General features: G+C 38.7%; 1 protein-coding gene across 4 annotated transcripts in view; it reads left to right on the top strand.

The window, feature by feature from the left end:
* Positions 1-21776, top strand: part of LOC126190007 (tektin-1) — a 132668-nt gene that overhangs the window by 47655 nt on the left and 63237 nt on the right. For all 4 annotated transcript variants that reach the window (XM_049930986.1, XM_049930988.1, XM_049930985.1 and 1 more), the window contains one exon: positions 3505-3691. In XM_049930986.1, the coding sequence (XP_049786943.1) occupies positions 3506-3691 (186 nt within the window). In that variant the 5' untranslated portion in view covers position 3505. The remainder of the gene's footprint in view (positions 1-3504; positions 3692-21776) is intronic.

Genomic DNA, 21776 nt, shown 5'->3' with positions numbered 1-21776 from the left:
GAGTTTATATGAATTAATGAATAGTTCACTTATTGGTCAGACAACGGAAAAATTAGGGAAAACGTACTAAATCAGTCAATCATTGGGATGGATGCTGTGATGGGAAAAAAGTGATTGTCAAGCCAAATTTTAAATGGGCTACCGTCTTCAGTAACAAATTTCTGGCTCTGGGCATGGTAAGGTTGCAGTACAGTTCTTGAAACCTGTTTACAATAGCATGTGCGTTTTGGATGTATCAAAACTCCACATTTCAATTTCATTTTGAGTTTGCTAAAACCCATTTTGAAATTGAGGAGTTGCTTTATGTGAAAACTGACAACTTCATTTACTGGTTGAAGTGTTGTGATGCGTATGAAGTGACAAAGTGCCACCCCAATGTGTTTGAAACATCTGCGTGTGCAACTGATAGCCCTGATTGAACTAAGCTGTCAAACTGCAAGGTTATTAGCTTGATGAAATATGAGACAAATGGGTCATGCAGTTTGTGGGTCTACACACACTGTACAAATGGAGGTGCTACATAGAGGCAGGCTGAGGGTGTACAGAATGCAGCAACATGGGCTCTCATGGTAGGGGATTACTTGGTGTGCTTGTATGGCACTAGCACAGATGATATACTCAAGAGGACTTGTGATCCATACTGGTGTAGCTGAAGACTGGACTGTCACATCATTATGATAAATGTATCATTTGTGGTGGTGGGTCTGAAATCCCCTTTTACTTGCACTATTCACTTGAGTGATAGAGAGTGGGTGTATGCCTTCTAAAAGGTGGAAGGTGTTAATATGTGGAACAGTACCCATTTATTACAGTGTATGTGTAGCTATATATACTGCACACTCTGGGTACATGAATTATGCACCGTGTATTTGGGTTTTGAAATGCATACCCTGTATGTACCTTAGACTTTTTTTTACACACTATGCTTGTGAATGAACTGTTAGCTTAGTTTTTCCTGCTGCTGGCCACACAAATGAAGCTCACTTACTTTTTGCATGTAAAGTGTAGAAATGTACAACTCAACATCTGAACTGTATAACATGCTATGACACTGCAATTGGTAAATATGCAAAAACAACAGTTGAACCATGGAGTGTAAAGATGTGCTGAGCCATCACAACCATAACATGTTTTGTGACATGCTAAACAAGAGATGAAGTGTAAAATAAAATACAACATTGCAACTGTTCTATTCTATTAGATCTCACAGGAAAAACATAAAACATGTTACATGTATTTGAAACACAATTCTTTATGCAATGATTACTATGAAAACATATTAGAGGAATGTTATTATATGGTCATAATTCTTTTGTACCTTGTTAGTTGAGAAAAATATATTACAAATGTAAATATTATTACTTCTCAACTAGGAAAACATTAGGATTTGTGAAATTACTGTTATTTGCACCTTGGTAAGTGCAAAAATAAAGCCACTTTGTTAAATCCTAGTCACTCCTTTTCTTACTTTCTACAACAACTCTGCAATATTTATTCAGCATACTCAAATGTGGATGCAAACTAGAAAACTGATGTCACCAACATTATGCATATTGAGATTTTCAGGCGTACTGTCATTAGCATTCAAATCAATTGTGATCTGTTCATTTAAGCCTACCTCAGAAATCTAGTAATTTAGAAACATTGAATCAATCAAGAAAAGAGGGTAGTGGGTATGATAGTCTTACACAGATAGGCAGATTAACATGAAATTAGACTGGTGTGATATGCAGTTTTCAGAATATCACACCGAGCAGTCTGATGGGATGGTGAAACCAGTGTGGCATAGTTGCAGTATTATATGAGTGCTGGAAACACAGATAATTCTTATCTTAGATGTCCTGAATTACAGTAATTCTCAGCAGTAGCTGCTGCATCAGCGAATTTCTTCACAGCTTTTCTGGTATTACTGTCCACCAGGACAATACTCATTCATATGGGACAAGGAATGTAGAAAATATCTCTGAAGGTGAAGCACCACATTTTTCTTTGTATGACTGTTCTTCCTTTGACATGTGCCTTTAATTTCATATTTCTGCAAGTCACTCAGCCAGAAATCAACTTAACTGAACTTTGGCTCTGATAGAAGTGACCCAGAAAGCTACTGTTCAGGCAAATGTCCACAACACATTTAATTGAAAGTCTGGTAAGACTATTATTACTGTCCATTACAGCTTCACCTTGTAGCACTCTATTATACATGGAATGTAAATCCATACACAAACAAGCATACTCTTTATTCATACTAAATTGATGCAATGGAGGTACATCTACACTATCAGATGCCACTTACCACACGGTCAGTCAGACATTGCTCGGACTTGGTATCAGTTAACCACCAACAGTACCAAAAAGAAGCGTAGAGTGCAGAGGTGATGAGAAGTATGGAGGCAGAATATTATGTGGGGATGGCAGTTGTGTTGTTGTCAGCAGTAGAGTTGGCTCTGGGAGGTGCTGTACAGGTGGTACTCATGAAGACACACTGACACTTGGTGGGGTGGCCGAAACATGCCTATATGGCAGTTTTGGAGGTTGTAGGGGTGGTGGAGAGATCACTGGAGTTGGATGGCACAGGTGATGGTGCGTGATCTGGAGTGGGCAGGCAAGGAGCTTTGATGGCGAGGATACCACCAGCATAGAAGTGGGGGGTGAGAGCGGTAGTATTGACATCGTGTGTGTCCTAACTGTTTTCCTGAAGTGATGGATGATAGAGCCTTCCACAGACCGGTAGTGTAGCTGCTTCCCTGTGACCAGGAGTTTGTTGTCAGTCAGCCTGATGTCAGCATCAAACATATGATGGTTACTGATCGCATGCAGGAAATGTAACATTGATACCATATCAAAAATCATTCACATTGTATTTCAGCAGATAAGTATGGCTGAACAGAGAAAGGGCAAGAAGATGGATAGTGATGGAGGGGGCAGGTTGATAAAGCAGGCAATGGTATTCAATACAACATGCCAGTTGTACAGGCCAGCTGACACATCAGGGGCTCAATAATATTCTTGCCCCAGATGTGTAGTGTGTCCTGCAAAATAATCAGTAAGGCAGGTCAGTGCTACTCCAACACAACTCATCTTTCAAATAGGACAGGCTACATGAGATTGGGGCTGGAAAGTAGTATAGGAAGTTTATTACGGAAGCTAAGTGGATGGCAGAATTTATGGTAGTGTTGACATTACTTTTTAAAAAGTTATGTGCTACTTGTATTAAATATTGATAGATATAGTCCTGTGTAACATTCTGTTGAAGGTATAACTTTTGGTTTGGGCACATAATTCTGCATGTGAAGTTTTTTTCTCTTTTGGGGAGGAGAAAAAGGGGGGGGGGGGGTGGAGCACAGGAAGGTATGAGATATTATACACTCAGTTTTGATTAACTACAGTCTATTCATCCCTGATTTTCCTTGCTTAGCCTTCCTTTTGTTTGCTCTGTGAACATCAGTTATATATAATTATGTAATCTTCCTTTACTTCAGTTCTTATATAAATTTTGTTTGACAGAATGTTGAAGCATCATACCTTGGCCACACTGCCCTGTCAACAACTACATTTTACACTGAGTGAATGGATTCAAAACAACAAGTTACTGAACAAATCAGCAGATTATCACCAAGATTTAGCTGAAAGAATACTGTCTGAAGGATCAAGAGCTAGAGAGGTGACAGCACACACAACCAAAGCCAACAAGGTAATCAGAAATATTTATTTGTATTTAACGATATGTGTGGCTTTTTTAACCAAATGTAACATGCAAAATTAAAATTTCAGTACAGTTTTAAAGAGAAAGAAAACATTTACAGAGAAAGTTTTTGAACTTCCATCAGTCATACCAAAGTTTGCATAAATGAAGTTACGACATAATCGTTAAATCTAAAAGGAGCTCTGCGTGCTTTGGTTCACTTTCTCAAGTGACATTTTTGTTTTCATTTATGATTGCTTGGAGTCCATTTGATACCATTTTCTTTTATTTGTTTATTTACAGATTCACTGTCTATGCTTTTGCACTCAGAATCACTAAAGTGTTCACTTCGTGAATCAGAGTCTTTAGATCAATACACCTGATATCCTCTCCCACAATATCAAAATGTCTGGCAATTTTGACTTTGTTATTAATCAATACACTGTATTCAGCTTTGCTGTAGTCTAGTAAAATTGCAAAGTATGCTTTATGATCCCATTTTGACTTTGTCAGTTCTTCTGGCACACTCCTGCCACCGTTGGATAAGCAGCTGCCAGCAGCAAGTTGTATACTCTTAGCTGACTTATTTGTTATATAGTTTAATTCTTAATTTCTTTGCATGTTTTTGGGTACTTGCATTGTTTAATTCATAAATTTCGGGCGTATTATAGTATTTGAGAGTCGTAGCATCTCGCTTTAGTACCCGAATAGTCTAAATTCGCATAGTCGTCTGTCTTCTGTTTTTGTTTTGAATGGCCAGTACGCTCCCTGCTGCCGTTGGATAAGCAGCTGCCAGCAGCAAGTTGTATACTCTTAGCTGACTTATTTGTTATATAGTTTAATTCTTAATTTCTTTGCATGTTTTTGGGTACTTGCTTTGTTTAATTCATAAATTTTGGGCGTATTATAGTATTTGCGAGTTGTAGCATCACGTTTTAGTACCTGAATAGTGTAAAATTGCGTAGTCTTCTTCCGCCGCTGAGCAGTGTGTCAGCAGTGCGCAAGTAGCAGCATTACTGCATTTACTAGGCAATCTTGTATTTTAATAACCGTTTAAATTTTGTGTTGAACAGTTTGTGCTCTCTGTAGATTAGTTCAGGCATTCTTTGCACAACAGTTTTTAGAATGGATAGGGACTGCAACTGCTGTGTTCGGATGCGGGCTGAGTTGGCATCCATTCCCAGCTTCAGGCAGTGTTGGCTTCGGTCACACAGCTTGAGGCTGTTGCCAATGGGCATCACTATGGGGGTCCAGATGGGGGTTTGTCGGGGACGGCCAGCTCGTTTCACGCATCCCATGATCGGACTACAGCTGTGGCTGCCCAGGATAATGCCCACATTGAGGCTGACTCCTCACCCGTGGTAGAGTGGGAGGTCATCTCGAGGTGTGGCAGGGGCCGAAAGACATTCTGGAGGGCTGAATGGAAGGACTCTCCAGTTTGTCTGATAAACCGGTTTCAGGCTCTGTCTCTGGCTGATACTGACCTTCGGCTGGACATGACTGCTTGTCCTGTTCCAGAGGTTGCCCCTCAGTCTGCAAGATCCGGACGGTCGCAGAGGGTGGGCTTACTGGTAGTTGGGAGCTCCAACGTCAGGCGCGTAATGGGGCCCCTTAGGGATATGGCAGCAAGAGAGGGAAAGAAAACCAATGTGCACTCCGTGTGCATACCGGGGGGGAGTCATTCCAGATGTGGAAAGGATCCTTCTGGATGCCATGAAGGGTACAGGATGCACCCATCTGCAGGTGGTTGCTCATGTTGGCACCAATGATGTGTGTCGCTATGGATCGGAGGAAATCCTCTCTGGCTTCCAGCGGCTATCTGATTTGGTGAAGACTGCCAGTCTCGCTAGTGGGATGAAAGCAGAGCTCACCATCTGCAGCATCATTGACAGGACTGACTGTGGACCTTTGGTACAGAGTCAAGTGGAGGGTCTGAATCAGAGGCTGAGACGGTTCTGCGACCATGTCGGCTTCAGATTCCTTGACTTGCGCCATAGGATGGTGGGGTTTCGGGTTCCGCTGGATAGGTCAGGAGTCCACTACATGCAGCAGGCGGCTACACGGGTAGCAGGGGTTGTGTGGCATTGACTGGGCGGTTTTTTAGGTTAGATGGCCTCGGGCAAGTACAGAAAGGGCAACAGCCTCAAAATGTGTGGGGCAAAGTCAGGACATGCGGGGACCAAGCAGTAATTGGTATTGTAATTGTAAACTGTCGAAGCTGCATTGGTAAAGTACCGGAACTTCAAGCGCTGATAGAAAGCACCGAAGCTGAAATTGTTATAGATACAGAAAGCTGGCTGAAGCCAGAGATAAATTCTGCCGAAATTTTTACAAAGGCACAGACAGTGTTTAGAAAGGATAGATTGCATGCAACCGGTGGTGGCGTGTTTGTCGCTGTTAGTAGTAGTTTATCCTGTAACGAAGTAGAAGTGGATAGTTCCTGTGAATTATTATGGGTGGAGGTTACACTCAACAACCGAGCTAGGTTAATAATTGGCTCCTTTTACCGACCTCCTGACTCAGCAGCATTAATGGCAGAACAACTGAGAGAAAGTCTGGAATACATTTCACATAAATTTTCTCAGCATGTTATAGTCTTAGGTGGAGATTTCAATTTACCAGATATAGACTGGGACACTCAGATGTTTAGGACGGGTGGTAGGGACAGAGCATCGAGTGACATTATACTGTTTGCACTATCCGAAAATTACCTCGAGCAATTAAACAGGGAACTGACTCGTGGAGATAACATCTTGGACCTACTGATAACAAACAGACCCAAACTTTTTTACCCTGTAAGCACAGAACAGGGAATCAGTGATCATAAGGCCGTTGCAGCATTCCTGAATATGGAAGTAAATAGGAATATAAAAAAGGGAGGAAGGTTTATCTGTTTAGCAAGAGTAATAGGAGGAAGATTTCAGACTACCTAACAGATCAAAACGAAAATTTCTGTTCCGACACTGACAATGTTGAATGTCTATGGAAAAAGTTCAAGGCAATCATAAAATGCATTTTAGAAAGGTACGTGCTGAGTAAAACTGTGATGGACAGGAAAAACCCAACGTGGTTCAACAATAAAGTTAGGAAACTACTGTGTAAGCAAAGACAGCTTCACTGCAAGTTTAAACACAGCCAAAACCTCTCAGACAAACAGAAGCTAAATGATGTCAAAGTTAGTGTAAGGAGGGCTATGCGTGAGGCGTTCAGTGAATTCAAAAGTAAAATTCTATGTACTGACTTGACAGAAAATCCTAGGAAGTTCTGGTCTTACGTTAAATCAGTATGTGGCTCGAAACAGCATATCCAGACACTCCGGGATGATGATGGCATTGAAACAGAGGATGACACACGTAAAGATGAAATACTAAACACCTTTTTCCAAAGCTGTTTCACAGAGGAAGACCGCACTGCAGTTCCTTCTCTAAATCCTCGCACAAACGAAAAAATGACTGACATCGAAATAAGTGTCCAAGGAATAGAAAAGCAGCTGAAATCACACAACAGAGGAAAGTCCACTGGACCTGACAGGGAACCAATTCGATCCTACACAGAGTACGCGAAAGAACTTACTCCTCTTCTAACAGCCATGTACCACAAGTCTCTAGAGGAACAGAAGGTTCCAAATGATTGGAAAAGAGCACAGGTAGTCCCAGTCTTCAAGAAGGGTCGTCGAGCAGATGCGCAAAACTATAGACCTATATCTCTGACGTCGATCTGTTGTAGAATTTTAGAACATGTTTTTTGCTCGCGTATCATGTTGTTTCTGGAAACACAGAATCTACTCTGTAGGAATCAACATGGATTCCGGAAACAGTGACTGTGTGAGACCCAAATTGCTTTATTTGTTCATGAGACCCAGAAAATATTAGATACAGGCTCCCTGGTAGATGCTATTTTCCTTGACTTCCAGAAGGCGTTCGATACAGTTCCGCACTGTCGCCTGATAAACAAAGTAAGAGCCTACGGAATATCAGATCAGCTGTGTGGCTGGATTGAAGAGTTTTTAGCAAACAGAACACAGCATGTTGTTCTCAAGGGAGAGACGTCTACAGATGTTAAAGTAACCTCTCGCGTGCCACAGGGGAGTGTTATGGGACCGTTGCTTTTCACAATATATATAAATGACCTAGTAGATAGTGTTGGAAGTTCCATGCGGCTTTTTGTGGATGATGCTGTAGTATACAGAGAAGTTGCAGCATTAGAAAATTGTAGCGAAATGCAGGAAGATCTGCAGTGGATAGCCACTTGGTGCAGGGAGTGGCGACTGACCCTTAACATAGACAAATGTAATGTATTGCGAATACATAGAAAGAAGGATCCTTTATTGTATGATTATATGATAGCGGAACAAACACTGGAAGCAGTTTCTTCTGTAAAATATCTTGGAGTATGCATGCGGAATGATTTGAAATGGAATGATCATATAGAATTAATTGTTGGTAAGGCGGATACCAGGTTGAGATTCATTGGGAGAGTCCTTAGAAAATGTAGTCCATCAACAAAGGAGGTGGCTTACAAAACACTCGTTCGACCTACGCTTGAGTATTGCTCATTAGTGTGGATTCCGTACCAGATCGGGTTGACAGAGGAGATAGAGAAGATCCAACGAAGAGCGGCGCATTTCGTTACAGAGTTATTTGGTAAGTGTGATAGCGTTACGAAGATGTTTAGCAAACTCCAGTGGCAGACTCTGGAAGAGAGGCGCTCTGCATCGCGGTGTAGCTTGCTGTCCAGATTTAGAGAGGGTGCATTTCTGGATGAGGTATTGAATATATTGCTTCCCCCTACTTATACTTCCCAAGGAGATCACAAATGTAAAATTAGAGAGATTCAAGCATGCACGGAGGCTTTCCGGCAGTCGTTCTTCCCACGAACCATATGCGACTGGAACAGAAAAGGGAGGTAATGACAGTGGCACGTAAAGTGCCCTCCACCACACACTGTTGGGTGGCTTGCGGAGTATAAATGTAGATGTAGATGTACTTCCATACAACTTTAAATGTTTAACATGAAGTTTATTCCCAAAAAATATCTTATAATGAGTTTTCTTTTCAATAGTATTTGCTAAAATTCTGTTTTGAGGTATGTAGCTATGCAAACTACTTTAGATCAGAATATTCTCTCTACTTTTGCTTCAGCTAACAGAGATCCTGACATATCCATAATTAACCTGTTATGTCTTTCAGCTGCACCATGTAATTCATGTACATAGGTAGGACAGACATTTAAAATGATGCCTTTCCTACCTTATAAATTGATAAAAATCTAAATTTAAATATTGTTTCCCATATAATGACCTAATTTCTTAATTGTTTTACAAGTTAAATTTTCTGTTTCATTAACAAATTTCACAAAACAGCCATAAACCTGATTTTTTGATTTGATACCATAGACACTATCTGCTTCAATATAATCATCAATAAAAGTAAGAAAATATCAATCCCTATGCAAACCGTGACTTGAGTGTGGCCCATTCAAATCAGTCTGAATAATTTCTAATGTTTTTTTGCTTTGCTTCTATTATTTTCACAAGGTAAATTGTGCACTTTATTTTCAGTACAGACTTTACCTCATAAATTCTAATTTGAAATTTATTGACAATCCGTCTGCTAACAACTGTTTACACATAATATACAGTGTTGTTGTTGTGGTCTACAGCAAATCATTAAAATTTGCATGTCCAAGGCTACAACACCATTTTATCTTTACTGACACACTATCTATACTGCTAATACTATTTATGTTAATACTTTCCTTATAAATTATACCTGTCGCTTTGTACAGCCTATTTTCTTTCTAAGCAGTCACAAGTACATAAGTTATCATCTTTATCAAAAACTTTTGAGATACTGCCTACAGTACAACTTGATGTTTTTCTGTTGCTTTAGCACAGCCAAACAAATTTCTGTCTACATCATTAACATAAAATATATTTTTCATTTCACTTGGAATCCTGTCACCACAAAATGGAAAAAAAAGCATTATATTTCCTATTTTTGTAGCTTGTAAAACTTTACTGCCCTAAATTTTTACTTTCACAGGCTCTTTTAAATGTATGCACTCAGAAAAATATTTTTCATTGTTAACAACATAATATGTGCAACCACTATTCAATAACGAATCAGTCTGTACATTGTTATCTGACTCAAAATCATGGGTTGTACTTCTGTTACAAATCTGCTCATGCCATTTCCATTCTGTTGATATCCTCTGTACTCTGGATGATAACCATTTCTTGAACCATCCCATTTCCTTTGACCATGTGATGAATTGTTGTTATCCCTGCTATGCTGCTCACTTTGCCCTTGTTGCAATCTGCAGCAACTGTCTGATCTTCTTCTTTCAAAATACTGATCAAATCCCCAATAGAGATCACAGATTTTGGCAAAGTTCACAACAGGGATTTTCACTTTTCTTTTTCTGTCAATTTCATGCCTGCTAATTTTAATTTATTTACTTTTTTTTTAAACTTACTGAAGAATGTTACCAGGTCAATATAGTCTTTTAACCTTGGATTGTCCATTTTGTTTCTATACACAATCTGAAGTGACATCAATTCCTTGGAGTATAATTCATCCAACATTTTCATTACCTTAAATGCAGTGTCCTTATCACTCAAGAATTCTAGTTGCTTGTTCAATATTGCTCCAAATATGTATTTCATTGTGCTCAGATTTCTTCTTTCCAAGTGTCATCCTTGTCCATGCTCATTTTTGCTCTTGAAGCCATTGTATAATATTTGTTCATTTTCAGATGCATTTCCATTCACCAATTCCAGTTCTCTTAGTCTTCCTCATCACACACAGGTCAATTTCAGAAAGTATACACTTTTTTCATTTTTCATAACAGCTGTTAACAACCACAAACTGCTACCATGTTAAGAACATTTGTTGACAAGGCAAATACTTTGTGTAGTGGAGAGGGATGACCCCCCCCCCACACACACACATTCTTTTTTTTTTACACACATATGTAATCACCGTTGAGAGCGATCGCAACACTGTTGATGTAAATGTACCACCATGATGCTGATGGTGTGTCATCACCCAACACTGTCTTGTTTATGGCAAGGTGTAGCTTTTGCCTCAGTGTGCGTTATAATCATTGCAATATTAGAGACTTCACTATCTCATACTTGTGCACAGTCAGGGTATTTAGCAGTAGATCACTGATGAGATCTGCTTGTTCGCTGAGATGGTTGAGAACTATTGACAGCTTGCTCTGGTCATCCTTGTTCCCTGCTGTACTCCTCATACATTCACATAAAGCAAACCACACTTCTGGTGAGTCTGTGTGAATGGGCAGCAGCAGGAGTTTGACAGACAGTGGGTCGTTCCCGTAGTGGTTGTTTCATGCTGGTCCCAGTGAGTTGTCGCTGTGCACTAGTTGCATGGCATTGCTTGGACCAACTGTGGTGGCATGATGAGGTATGGCCACTGTTTATTGTACCTGTCAGCATGGTGTGGTGTGATATTCTGGTTGGAGCTTTGGTTTGGCATGCGACGTGGCCAGCCAGGCAGTGACATCACGCCTGTCGTGACACGGCTGATATTTCTGTGCCATCATCCGTGTGACGTATAGAGGCTTCAGCAGAATGTGGAGAAATGTAATTCTGTTGGATATCATAGTTTTCTGGTAGTGTTTGTCTGTGTGTCCACTGTGCACACTGTTGTGTTAATCGTGTCGTGGCCATCACGGTTGCTGTGGTTGCATCAGTGTAATTAAAGGTGGCGTGCAGTGCAGGAGGTGTAGCAAGTAAGTCCGTGTGAATGGCATCACCCCTCTTGGTTGTAACACATGTCACAGTAGGTGGGGTAAAGTCACAGTTGGTCAGAAGCTATCGAGGCATGGGAGGTCTTGCCCATAGGATCAGCAGCGTGTCATGTAATGATCGTCGGCTGGATAAATTTGTGGTAGATTACCGGCCTATGTGGTATGGGGTTCACTGTATGTGTGATGTCTGGCTCGAATTTGATGCCCTTCATTGTCAGTGTGGGTGGTGTAGCAGTCAGGTTGTAACTTTGATATCCATCTTGTGGTCGTAGTGCTGTTGATGTGTCTGTTGTGGCATCCTGGTAGCTGATGATGTTTGGTTGTGGTAAAATGGTCATGTCGTGCATCCATACCAGCATGCGGCAGGCATCAGCATATCCTGATGTGAGCTGGGGTGTGGGAAGTGATGAGCCTGGCGGGGCTGTGACATCACACCCGAGGTTTACCATGGTATGCGGCACGGCTGCCATGATGTCACCCACGTGATGTATGAGAGCAAAAGTGATTTGCAGAAATATGGCATTCTGTTCAATATCACTGTTAACTGGCACTATCTGTCTCTGAGACTACCAAATACACTGACCTGCATATTTGTTTGTTGTCACTGATTGTTCGGTGTCTGCTACATCACTGTTGTTGGTGTCTATAATAAGCTGTCAATGCCTGACATCTCAATAATGGTAGAGTCACTCAGCTGATAGGGAGACTTGGGAGTAGCATTAGTACTAGCTGAATGTATATCATCTGGAATACTGCACTCGAGAATGGTGGGGGGCAGCAGGGTAGCGCCATTGTTGATAACCGACAATTGTTGCTGTCCATTTTTTATGTAGTCTGATGAGGTTAGTGGCCTCATAAGCACATGTGACACTATTTTCAGTGTTTGTTAAAGGCACTGTGGTTGATGGGAGTTCAGTATCAAAGTCCTTATGAGTGCTCTGATGTGACAATGGTTGCATTGTTGTGCATGTATTAAACACAGAAGTATTGCAATTTCTGTCTTGTAGCAGTGAAAAGTCGTTAGACCAACACTTGCAACACTTGCTATCATTGACTGTAGCTAGCTGACCATCAGTGTGGGTAGGATCTATGTCAGCGAGGTGTTGGATTCTCACGTCGGGTGGAGGTGGAGCAACATGTCATATGATAATGTCATGATGAGGGTGTCAGAAAACTTGGGATCACTGAAGTAGGTTTTGGGTAACAAACATGATATTCATGATGTGTAGTGACTGTCAAAATTACTGATTCACATACACAATATTTATTTATACACATTATACGGACAGATACAACTTAAACACTTGGCGTCTAAGTATACACTGCCCCAGGTCCAGAGATACTGTTTTTTGCAGTGATATTCCTGGGGATGGAAGTCCATAGAGCTTGTGTCCCCATACAACTGAAAAAAAAGAGAGAGAGAATATTTTTACTAGCCTTTATATGAAACATTTGGAAATCTACATTAATAGTAACATTCATCAAAAAATCATAAATATTATTTAAATTTTCTTAACATAAAGTAGGTACATTATATTGTGATAGAAAATATAGGATGTTGGGACTTTGTTAATAAAACAAGTCACACTTATGAGACTGTTGGGTTGGCAACAACCTCGTTTTTGGCAAACATCTATTTTTATTGAAAATTTGTGTCTGTGTTTTGGTCACTTATGGTTCTCATTACTTCAGTTACATTATAGTAAACTCATAAGAAGAAAAAAAATAACAATTACATCTAAAGAATGAATAAATCAACTGAAAACTAACTTTATTGTTTTAGATTTATAATAAGGAAAATAACAATAATATCTGTAAAATGAATGAATCAGCTATAAAGTTATGACATATAAGAAAATATTTAACTTGGTTATTTTAGACTTGTATTCATAAATTCTAGTACTGTATATAAGCAGTCCTTTGCAAGTAATGTTTTTACTTTATCTCTGAATTCCTTTCTATTCATCTTTAAGTTTTCAGGTAGCTTGTTGTGTAGAAGAACTCCCATGAACTTTGCACTACCATGTTCTTTATATAGTCATTGACTGCTTATAGATAAATAATTTTAATTATGAGTCTGATGGTGGTGGAGGTCTTTACTTTTTTTAAAAAACTATGTAAATTATCATGTATAAAACATACTCTTTGATCAGTATAAATATAAGGCACTGGCAGGCTACTGAACTCATGAAATACTTAGATGTCTAATGGTGGAGGAATGAACCACTTGTCTCATTATCTTAATTATACCCTTCTGCATAATAAATATAACTCTCTGTGAGACACACCAAAATGGTTGCAATTAGTGAGTATTGAGTGCAAAAGTGCAAAGTATGCACATTTTAGTGTTTTGATGTCACAGACTTTGTTCAGGGCATTAGATTTGTAGAAAAAATTGTGCAGACTATTTTTTATGTACATCAAACCTTATAATGACATCTTTCAATGCTCCAAGGAATTTAGTAGTTACCTCTTGATTAATCTACACCTACATAATAGGCGCATCTGCATACTAGGTACATTTTCAGATCTGATATCTGTTCATGATATAATTATGACTGATGGGTGAAAATTAATATGCACAGTTTTTCTCTTCACCAGTAACAGTTTTGCTGTGTTAAATACATTTAACTGCTTGGACTTTCTATCAGAAATCATGTTAGGGAGTTCATTAGCACAGTAATTCAAATATACTGTCTTGGTGTTATAAGAACACATCACTCACAGATCTTTTAAAATGCTTTGGGGCAGATCATTGATAAATATAATAAACAAAAGTGAACAAACTGTGAAACCTTGTGGAATGCCTCATCTTATAACTTACAACTATGACTGTGTGCTTCCAAATGTTTTTGAGCTGATTTCAACTTTCTGTACTCTGAGAGTTATGATCTAAACCAGTCATTACATTTTCCCCTAATTCCATATTGTAGTAGTTTATCCATAAGTAATTCATGACTGACAAGTTGTTGTTGTTGTGGTCTTCAGTCCTGAGACTGGTTTGATGCAGCTCTCCATTCTACTCTATCCTGTGCAAGCTTCTTCATCTCCCAGTACCTACTGCAACCTACATCCTTCTGAATCTGTTTAGTGTACTCATCCCTTGGTCTCCCTCTACGATTTTTACCCTCCAATACTAAATTGGTGATCCCTTGATGCCTCAGAAAATGCCCTACCAACCAATCCCTTCTTCTAGTCAAGTTGTGCCAGAAATTTATCTTCTCCCCAATTCTGTTCAATACCTCCTCATTAGTTATGTGGTCTACCCATCTAATCTTCAGCGTTCTTCTGCAGCACCGCATTTTGAAAGCTTCTATTCTCTTCTTGTCCAAACTATTTATCGTCCATGTTTCACTTCCATACATGGCTACACGCCATACAAATACTTTCAGAAACGACTTCCTGACATTTAAATCTAAACTCTATGTTAACAAAATTCTCTTCTTCAGAAATGCTTTCCTTGCCATTGCCAGTCTACATTTTATATCCTCTCTACTTCGACCATCATCAGTTATTTTGCTCCCCAAATAGCAAAACTCCTTTACTACTTTAAGTGTCTCATTTCCTAATCTAATTCTGGCAGCATCACCTGATTTAATTCGACTACATTCCATTATCATCATTTTGCTTTTGTTGATGTTCATCTAATATCCTCCTTTCAAGACACTATTCATTCCATTCAGCTGCTCTTCCAGGCCCTTTGCTGTCTCTGACAGAATTACAATGTCATCGGTGAACCTCAAAGTTTTTATTTCTTCTCCATGGATTTTAATACCTACTTCATATTTTTCTTTTGTTTCCTTTACTGCTTGCTCAATATACAGGTTGAATAACATCGGGGATAGGCTACAACCCTGTCTCACGCCCTTCCAAACCATTGCTTCCCTTTCATGCCCCTCGACCCTTATAACTTCCACTTGGTTTCTGTACAAATTGTAAGTAGCCTTTAACTCCCTGTATTTTACCCCTGCCATCTTCAGAAATTGAAAGAGAGTATTCCAGTCAACATTGTCAAAAGCTTTCTCTAAACTTCCACTTGGTTTCTGTACAAATTGTAAGTAGCCTTTAACTCCCTGTATTTTACCCCTGCCACCTTCAGAAATTGAAAGAGAGTATTCCAGTCAACATTGTCAAAAGCTTTCTCTAAGTCTACAAATACTAGAAACGTAGGTTTGCCTTTCCTTAATCTATTCTGTAAGATAAGTCATAGGGTCAGTATTGCCTCATGTGTTCCAACATTTCTGTGGAATCCAAACTGATCTTCCCCGAGGTCGGCTTCTACCAGTTTTTCCATTTGTCTGTAAAGAATTTGTGTTAGTATTTTGCAACTGTCGCATATTAAATTGATAGTTCGGTAATTTTCACATCTGTCAACACCTGCTTACTATATTCTTCTTGAAGTCTGAGGGTATTTCACCTGTCTCATACATCTTGCTCACTAAATGGTAGAGTTTTGTTAGGCCTGGCTCTCCCAAGGCTGTCATTAGTTCTAATGGGATGTTGTCTACTCCCGGGGCCTAGTTTCGACTTAGATCTTCCAGTGCTCTGTCAAACTCTTCACACACTATCATATCTCCCATTTTATCTTCATCTATTTTCTCATCCATTTCTATAATATTTTGCTCAAGTACATCGCCCTTGTACAGACCCTCTATATACTCCTTCCACCTTTCTGCTTTCCCTTCTTTGCTTAGAACTGGGTTTCCATCTGAGCTCTTGATATTCATACAAGTGGCTCTCTTTTCTCCAAAGGTCTCTTTAATTTTCCTGTAGGCAGTATCTATCTTAGCCCTAGTGAGATAAGCCTCTACATTCTTACATTTGTCCTCTAGCCATCCCTGCTTAGCCAATTTGCACTTCCTGTTGATCTCATTTTTGAGCCCTTTGTATTCCCTTTTGCCTGCTTCATTTACTGCGTTTTTTTTTTTTTTTTAATATTTTCTCCTTTCATCAGTTAAATACAGTATTTCTTCTGTTACCCAAGGATTTCTATTAGCCCTCGTCATTTTACCTACTTGATACTCTGCTGCCTTCACTACTTCATCCCTCAAAGCTACCCATTCTTCTTCTACTGTATTTCTTTCCCCCATTCTTGTCAATTGTTCCCTTATGCTCTCCCTGAAACACTGTACAACCTCTGGTTTAGTCAGTTTATCCAGGTCCCTTCTCCTTAAATTTCCATCTTTTTGCAGTTTCTTCAGTTCTAATCTACAGTTCATAACCAATAGATTGTGGTCAGAGTCCACATCTGCCCCTGGAAATGTCTTACAATTTAAAACCTGGTTCCTGAATCTCTGTCTTACCATTGTATAATCTATCTGATACCTTCCAGTATCTCCAGTCTTCTTCCATGTATTCAACCTTCTTTTATGATTCTTGAACCAAGTGTTAGCTATGATTAAGTTATGCTCTGTGCAAAATTCTACCAGGCGGCTTCCTCTTTCATTCCTTACTCCCATTCCATATTCACCTACTACGTTTCCTTCTCTTCCTTTTCCTACTGTCGAGTTCCAGTCACCCAGGACTATTAAATTTTCGTGTCCATTCACTATCTGAATAATTTCTTTTATCTCATCATACATTTCATCAATCTCTTCGTCATCTGCGGAGCTAGTTGAAGATTGAAGGCCTTTGTGAGCTCAAGTAATAGTCCTATTGTATGATGTCTGTCGCTGAGTGCATTGTAAACTTTGTTTAGAAATGAATGGGACCCCATTTATTGATCTCCCTTTTCAAAAGCAAAACTGATGGGGGCTCAATAAACAGCTACTTTCCAGGAACTTAATGACATTGTCACACACTGCATCCCCAAGGAACTCTGATATGCTTGACAGGATCAAGATGGGTTTGTAGTTATTAATATCACTCCTTTCACTTTATTTAAAAGAGAGGAACCACTCGTACTACCTTGAAAATTTTAGAGAATTGGCGCAACAGAAAGAAGAAGTTTATTGTATCTGACATGGGATTTGAGAAGGTAATCAGATATGCCATCAAAAGCTTACAAGTGTCTTTAGCTCATGTTTTGTAATACTGCAGATTTAACCTGGTTTGTGAAATGTTTGCCGGCTAAAGGGAACAGACCAGTACTTAGCATTGTATCTATAAATGAAATAAGCAGTGGTGTAACTGTTTATTTTTATACATCCTCCAATAAAGATGTTGCCTGAATTATATTTTTTTGAAATTACAGGCAATTTGAGACATGACAGCTGCAAAATGATTTAAGCAAAACAAAAAATTTAACTTCAGAATATTTATTACAAAATTTTAGCACCATGTGACAGGTTTGACGTCATAAAATCTTTTACAAGACATGCAATTGTATGCCTATCACCATGATTCTTTTATAACTTTACAATAATTAATGTTGAACATATACATTGTTGTTTTAGCACATTTCATAAATTATAATGAAGGTTTTATAGGTCTGGGTAGCTGATTAATAATTACAGGTTTGTTTTCATTAGAACTTTCGTGTGTGACAACAATTTAACAGAAATAAATCCCTTAACTCACTTAAATATGTTGCACATTCAGTGGCAATGAACAAATTTCTTATTGCTGTTGAGGAAAAAAAAACATTCATAGAAATTAATAGTGAGAAAAAATGAAAGGTGTGATATTGAGAGTTAGTTCTTTAGGTATTACGCAATTGCCCCCACTGTACAGTGACATTGTATCAGATTATTAATTGGTTGCTATCCATTACCAGTGTTGGGGGGGGGGGGGGTTAAAGCCCTTTATTTCTCGGTCTTTTGAAACACTTATGTCAAGTGGAGACATCAGATTTACCTTATTATATCTACATATTCTAATACAAATAATTAAAACGAAGACAAGCTATAAAAAAAAGGGTAAAAATATCAAGTACTGCATATATACAACAGCCCTTGGTTTAGTTAAGTCTCTTTCATTATTCGCCTATGTGCATGGCAAGTAGTTGGTGGCTTGGCACTGGGACTTTAATGGTTGTGTGCTTGTCAAATACTTTTAACTCGTGCTTGTCCATTTCACATGGAGTGAAACAGCGAAGTCATTGTGTGTTTCACCGTGGATTCCTCCACAAATATTTGCTCATTTCTTGGAAACAGTGTGTGTGCTTTTGGTAATTTCAATGCTATGACATAAGACCTACAGTGTTACGGCCTGTGACCTACTGTTTACCTGGCGTAATGCGCTTATTCAGTGGGAGGAAATCAATCGATCAGCACCCATGATAAGGTAAGTTCCTTATAAAAAACTTCTCCATTTATTCAGAGTTGAGTGTAGGCTAGTAAAAATTTTTGTAGGATTGCACGCACATACTAAGCATCAGCACACTTTACTTTTGAAAAACAAATATCACATTTACACAGGTTCCTTGCTGAATTGCCATCTGACTCTATTAATCACTTATTTTGCATAAAGTGTCTGCTTTCATATGCTGTTACTCTTTCAACAAACTGTTATTTACATAGTTACAATTTTAATACATTCACAAATTGCATATTATTGCTGACATTTCACTTACACTTGCTTCATAAACAGTCATATGATTTTAGTTTGTAAATAATAGATTCATTTACATTCATATTGTAGTATAACTATGCATAACCTCAGTTACATTGATCATCCTTAATACATATATACATCTGTATGTTTGGGTATCACAAATCTTTACATAAGAAACATTATACATAATTCCTTTCACATTAATCATGGGAACTTGTCATTTATTTATGGAGCAGGTGGGAAAATATTGGCATCTACTTCAAATACTCTATGCACTGCTTGCCTAACTATGCTTAGCATTGCCTCTAGAAATGAAGGAAGGAACCTGTTTGACTATAGGCCCAGTGGATAATTAAAGAAAGGATGTATAACTGATATATCATGTTACAAGAAGACTCTCAGCCAGCACTGTTCATGGTAGATTCTTGTTATGTTTCTACTACATGAAATAGATATCGTTTGCTTCAGATGACATGTAACTTAAGTACTCATGACATGTGTTTAATTTCCATAAATGTTGTTGTTATTCAACATGTAGAAATAATAATCCTGTTTATAATGATAATGTACATATACATATTATGAAGAGGAAAATGGGTATTGGGAGCTTCTGAAGTAATGACTGTGCCCTGTAAGTATGTCGGCCCATTACTTGTTCGGTAGCATCAAACCTAGATCATTACAATGTCACTTACCAGACTGCTACTGTGTATACTTTGAATTGTTCATTCATATCACTTATATGTATAATATTTCTTACAACTAAATTTTACTTACTTGAGGTGCGGCCCATTGAACTTGTATGGTACCATGCCACTCTTGAAGCTTATCAACTCTTCTTTCATGCTGTGTTGTGCACCGGTCACTGGAAAGAAAAAACTTAAAACTAACTTACAACTAAATGTGTAGTAGCTCAGTTGCTATTGATTCAGTCATTCTTTTACATCAGTATGCAGCTGTTTTATTCACTTCATCTGCCCAGTACACCACCAGCTTCACTTACCTTTACCCTGTAAAGAAAAGTATCTACAAAATTCTAAAAGCATGAGGTACTTGTGCTCCTGATCCCTCTAACCTGCTGTCATCTTAGCTGTCGTCGTTCATATCCTTAAATGTATATTACGCGTCTTGTAGTTCACTTTCTGTAAACACCTGTACATATCTGTATATAGTAGGTTAACATTATTATTTTATATATATTAGATGTAGTCCACCTTAAGTTTATAGTTATAATATAGTTATTCCTTCTTTCTTCCTATATGTATATAATTCTTATAAATATATGAGTGGGCGAGTTGCGTTTAATTGCATTAGCTGGTGATCGTTTATTATGGCAGCTATCTAATAATTAAATCTCCTGCGGCCATGTTTACATGTACATGCATACAAGCTGTTGCTTTCACTTTGTCTGTTGACATAGCTCACCATTGTGATTACACCACAGTGTGTGTCACAAACTCTGCTCTGCTTTGCTGCTCCTTGTGTTGAGTGAAGCACTGTATTGTTTAATAGCCCTCTCAATTTTACTTACCTATTACTTTATATATCAAAATACAAGTAAAACCTCTTATATCTAAACATGTTTCCTTAACACTAGTGTTCTAAAGAAAACAGAAATTAAATTAGTGTTACATACACCATGTACAGTCATTTTTTGTAAAAATACTTGTGTCAAAAATGTTTATTTCACAAATGCCTTTAAGTCTTTGTGGGGGTAGAGATCTTTGTCTAGAGCAGTCTTCTCATAAATCAGTCTAAAAGCTCAAGGATATGGAATTTTGGAAATTATACATGGTCCTATATAAAGTAAGAGCCACTTCTTGTTTAAATTTACTGTTTTTGTTGACTTAGGAAGGGTTCATAACAGAACTCGTTGGCCTTCACTAAACTGTGTAAAATGCTTCAGTTTCCAATAATAGATTTTCTTCCTATATTCAGCCCTGTTTTCCAGTGTGATTACTGGTTGTTTAATTATCTCCTCCAATGATATTTTGCACCACTGGTATTTTTGGTAGGGGTGACTCCCATTTGCCCTTTTGTCTGGTGTAAAACATTAATTCATTTGGTGTGAAACCAGGAAGAATTTGCAAGATTGTTAATGACCTGCATGAAAGGTGTGCATACTCTCCCCATTTTGTGTGTGCGTGCGGTGTGAATGTTCTTATAAACTGATTAACTTCCTTGAATATTCATTCTATGGACAATGCCTCAGGGCAGAATCTTGATACTAAGATGTGTTTTATATCCTGTGGTGTCATAAATTGCTTCCATTTCTGTCCTATAAAATATGAGGCATTATCGCTAAGTATTGCTCACTCAGTTTGTGGCCCCATGTCTGAGTGTTCCCTTGTAGGTCTGCACCCAGGGAGGTTTGCTGGTGGTGTTTTGGAGGCTCCTCCCCCTGCCCTCGAAGTCAGTACATTCTGCGATATTTCTATCTTCTCCTTAACCCAGGTAATGGCTGGTTCCCGAGCTTGGTTATGGGAATAGCTGCTGTCATGATTCAGTTCAGGGTTGCTTACTCTGATCTCTATAGCTTCTTTGATGATACAGTCCCAATATTTCAAAGTCTGTGTTAGGACCTTGGTCTTGTCATAATCCATGTCATGAAGTTCTGACAGGCAATGCTCAGCAATTGCAGACTTATTAGGTTGTTGCAATCTTGTGTGCTGTTGGTTTTCACAGCATTGGACTTTGATGGTGCGAACTGTCTGACCTATGTATTCCTTACTGCATTGGCATGGTATTTTGTAAACCCCTGATTTATGTAAACCAAGGTCATCCTTAACACTGCCAAGAAGTGCTCTGGTTTTAGTTGGAGGGC

The sequence above is a fragment of the Schistocerca cancellata genome, chromosome 1 (assembly GCF_023864275.1).
Source record: "Schistocerca cancellata isolate TAMUIC-IGC-003103 chromosome 1, iqSchCanc2.1, whole genome shotgun sequence".
Taxonomy (NCBI): domain Eukaryota; kingdom Metazoa; phylum Arthropoda; class Insecta; order Orthoptera; family Acrididae; genus Schistocerca; species Schistocerca cancellata.
This window is presented reverse-complemented; position numbering and strand designations above follow the sequence as displayed.